Raw genomic sequence first — 4,448 nt, forward strand, 5'->3', positions numbered from 1 at the left:
GTCATAAATCTATACTGAATATATCCTTCATTTCTTTAAATTTATTCTAAAATATTTAACTACTGAACACTATTGTGAATGGTATTCTTTTCATGTTTTGTTTTATTTTTTATAGGTGCCTGCTGGTCTATGTGTGTTGATTTTTTATTATTATGCTTGGCTAAATGCTTTATCTGCTGTACGTTCTTTTGTTGCTGTTTTTTGTTTTGTTTGTTTGGGTTTTTTTGTTAGTGTCTTAGGTTCTTCTATGTGTAGGATCATATCATATACCACTAAGGATACCTTGATTTCTTCTTCCATTTGTATTTCACTTACATCCACACAAACTCTATATTTAACCAGAGTGAAGAGAGTAGACACCCTCGTTTTATTCATGATTATATAAAATTATTTGAATTTTCATTATTTAACATCATGTTTGCTCTAGGCTTGTATATTATTTTTATGATGTTCAGATATATATTTTTCATTCCTAGATTCTCCAGGGATTTATTATGAAGAGATATTGCATTTAGTCAAAGCCTTTAAGTCATCTAATGAGGTGATCACATTAGAAAAAAATGAGCTGCTGTTCAAATGGTTATATCTTCATATGTGATGTAGTCTTTGTAGGGGGAGGTATTGATTCCCAATTTGGTTATTGATTGTGTCAATAAAGACACTGGAAATCACCTTCTGGACAAAGGAGAAAAGTTGGAATTTCCTGGTCCCAGGGGTAGTAGAAAAGCACCAAGATAAAGAGGTTCCTTTTTTTCCCACAAATTTAATGTAAGACATGGGGGCAACTAGAACCAGTGGTGGCCTCTGCCACCATCAGATTTCTGATGTAGGAGAGCTGGTGAATATAGAGCAATTGATTCTGCACCCAGGAGTTGTGTTATGTGTCTGGTTATAAAGTGTAAGAACTTTCTGGTCTTTTCCATCCACAGAACAAAAGTGGCAAGAGAAAGTGCACAGCAGAGGTGGTCACTGGCAGCTTGGCTGAGAAAGCCACAGGGTGGTGGAGAGGGATCTCAGCTTCTGGAATTCCTGGAAAATGCATTATCTGGCAGTAGCTAAAGCTGAGTGAGGCAGGCAGCTGTTGATCCCATAGCCTAGCTGAGCACAGGAGAGCTCTTGAGATAGATCAAGCTGGTTTGCAAAAGTACATGCTACAGGTCTTTCCTGTGGCATTCAATATGTTTATTTGTTATTTATGGTTAGTGTTTCAGTATTCTATTACCAGGGACTCCTTTTTTGGTTCTCTCTTTTTAGTGGAACATATTCCTCTTGCTCTGTGATAATCATTTTCTCCCTTCAATTTAGAAAATGTTGTTTTTGTTTCTGTGTGCCTGCCTCCTCACATATCTGCTTTCGTGTCTTTATGTCTTGTTCCCTCCTTAAAAGTTCCTGCTAAATTTTTAAAATAATATTATGAAATAAACATCTTTCATATACTTTTTTGATCACATTTTTCCCTTTTGATACCTCTTCCCCCTGAACTGCACTGAAATTCATAATTCACCCCAAATATATCTCTGAAAACAAAAAAACAAAACAAAACAAAACAAAACAAAAAACCCAAAAGCCAAAGTAAGACAAATAATGCAAAATAATGCAAAGTATTTATTAAACCTATTGTGTGTTTGCTAACTAATACTGAGCATGAAGCCTGTCTGGAGTTTGATTGATATACCCATTATCTCTCTATAGAGGAGAAAAAAAGCTGAGCTTCTGCCTTAGTTTTGAAAATGTTACTTTAGTGAGTTTGACAAGAATATTTTCTGTGCCCTTATTTGGGTTTCTTCTATTATTATAGATTTCATGCTTTTGTACTCTCCTATGGCTCTGTTCTTAGGTTTTATTAGATTTATCATTTTCTCTGACTGTTTATATTTTCTGTTTTGTATTATTTAACTTTTTTATAATCTACGTTATTTTCATAATAATAAAACATCTTGCTTCTATCTTTTGTCTGTGTGCTTTTGTGGTTTTACTATGAGGCATGGCCATTTGGAGGCAGAAGCTTAGTAGTGTCTCATGGTATGGACATTTGATCTACCTTTGTTATGTGGTTATTGGGATCTTGGTAATTCTCATAAAGGTATCACGTTTTTGAGCAACTAAATGAGCTTAATGTTAAGACTCACTGTTGATATGCAATTGGAATATCAGAAGAAATTTTAGTTCTAATTCTGTTGTGCAAAGTTCAGTTTCTTAGTACAATAATGAACCCAAAATATTCAAAAGTTTGTAAAGATATACATAGGGATGATTTTCAGGACACTAATAAATGGATCATGGAATTGGAAGATATAGAATATGTCCGGATATCATGTATTATAGGCTGTACACAATGAGGAGGGAGTACTGCCTTTATAAAACCAGGTAGACAGTTTTTAGGAAAAATACCTGAACTCACCCTCTGAATTTTTCATGCACATATGTACAGTCATTTACTTATATGTACACATGCAATTTAACATACAAGCATACACATGCATATCCAAAAACAAAAACAAAAAAGTAAAGAATGTTATCACATTTGTGTGATGATTTATTTCAGAGAAACTATAAGTAATATTTTTCTAAACTTCCTCTTTTAACATTTAAAGGTCAATAATTTCGTACAGATTTTTGAAGATTTTGTCAAATTTATGTACAATGAATTTAAACCAAACCAGAAAATATTGTATGAAACACAGAGTGTTTCATAAGCAACACTATTTTGGAACATAATGGCAGTCATATACCTATATTAGGGGGAAATATTGAGAAAAATTACCAAGGACAAATACTAGCAAATATTTTCTGCATACATGGCAATGACCCACAAGAAGATGATGTGAGGTAAGATACTGTGGAAAATAGTATTACAAAAGTCATGGATGAGAAATAATGTCATAGAACCTCATAAAATGAAGAGCAATAACTCACTAATAAAATTAAAACATATTCAATTCATACTATGTTGTAGTCCTAGATTATGAGCTAATGAAACTTTTTTCACATTATACTTATCAGAAAAATTACCTTCATTCAAGCATTCTCTTCAGAGCAATTTTCACATCCTTATTCCTCAGACTGTAGATCAAGGGGTTTAGCATGGGAACAATGATGGTATAAAATATAGAAGACACTTTTCCTTTATCCAAAGAATGGGAAGATGATGGGTTCAGATACGTAAATGCAGCAGAGCCATAAAAGACAGCAACAGCTGAGATGTGGGAGCTGCAGGTACTGAAGGTTTTGGATCTGCCCTCAGTGGATTTAATGCGTAGGATGCTGATAATGATGAAAACATAAGAACTGAGGATGGTCAGGTTTGGGAAAATGGTATTAATTAGACTAAGAATTAGAATTACAAGCTCATTCACATAAATATTAGAGCATGAGAGATTAAGGATAGAAATTAGGTCACAGAAATAATGGTTGATCAAATCAGATCTGCAGATTTCAATCCTAAATATACACCCTACATGAGCTGATGCACAAACTATGGCTATAATGTAAACTCCTAAAACCAGAGAAAGGCACTTATGTTGAGACATGATGATACTGTAAAGCAAGGGTCTACAGATTGCAACATAGCGATCATATGCCATTGCAGCTAGCATGAAACATTCTGAACCAGCAAAAAGGAGAAAGAAGTAAAGTTGAATCATGCACTCAGGATAGGAGATTTCATTCTTCTCCATCACAAAGTTCACCAGCATTTTTGGGGTAATGACAGTAGATTGGCAGAGGTCAATGAAGGACAGACTGCTGAGGAAGAAGTACATGGGTGTGTGCAGGTGTGAGCTGAGCAGGATGAGGATGATCATGCCCAGGTTCCCCAGCACTGTGAGCAGGTAGATTCCAAGGAAGAGGAGGAAGAGGGGCAGCTGCAGCTCTGGCTGGTCTGTTAAGCCAGAGAGGAAAAATTTGGTAACTGTAGAGTGATTGCCTTTTTCCATGCTCTCAGGCAGATTCTGAAAGGAAAAGATATGGATTTAGAGGGACACAGTTGTTCTTCTTTTGGAAGCAGGTACCACCTAAAATTATATGACTACTTCTTACCGGATCATTTTCTCTATGTAGAAGTTTTCTCATTTTAATCCTTTCTATATTTGATTTTCAAAGTTAATTGTACTTTTTAGAAAATATTTTGTCTATTTAATGTTGAAAACTTTCGTACTGATAATTTTCAACTTCAATATGTCAAACCTTTGAAGCAAGTATTTCTAAATACTATCTCTAAACCACATCATTTATTAAGAAGTACATCTGAGAAAGTAAAGTAGTTGATTTGAATGATGACTTTAAAACGTTTTGAAACACAAGTTTGCCTAACTCAAAAATAGCAGAGGCATAATAATTAAGGGACAATTACTGACAAAATTTCTGGAATAAGTATTTTAATGTTTCAAATTTTTTCTTCTTTCCCTTTCAACTTCTATGAATCAGAGTGTGTCAGAAGCATGTTCCCA

General features: G+C 34.4%; 1 protein-coding gene across 1 annotated transcript; it reads right to left on the reverse strand.

The window, feature by feature from the left end:
* Nucleotides 1-2,963: 2,963 nt before the first annotated feature.
* LOC110328051 (olfactory receptor 146-like) lies at nucleotides 2,964-4,008 on the reverse strand. The gene has a single exon (XM_021207407.1). The coding sequence runs from the start codon at nucleotides 3,933-3,935 to the stop codon at nucleotides 3,015-3,017; it is 921 nt and encodes a 306-aa protein (XP_021063066.1). The 5' UTR covers nucleotides 3,936-4,008; the 3' UTR covers nucleotides 2,964-3,014.
* Between the last annotated feature and the right edge of the window lie 440 nt (nucleotides 4,009-4,448).

The sequence above is a fragment of the Mus pahari genome, chromosome 10 (assembly GCF_900095145.1).
Source record: "Mus pahari chromosome 10, PAHARI_EIJ_v1.1, whole genome shotgun sequence".
Classification (NCBI taxonomy): Eukaryota; Metazoa; Chordata; class Mammalia; order Rodentia; family Muridae; genus Mus; species Mus pahari.

What these genes read in the sequence shown, in the direction of transcription:
- LOC110328051 (XM_021207407.1), bottom strand. Translation starts at nt 3,935, where the DNA reads ATGGAAAAAGGCAATCACTCTACAGTTACCAAATTTTTCCTCTCTGGC.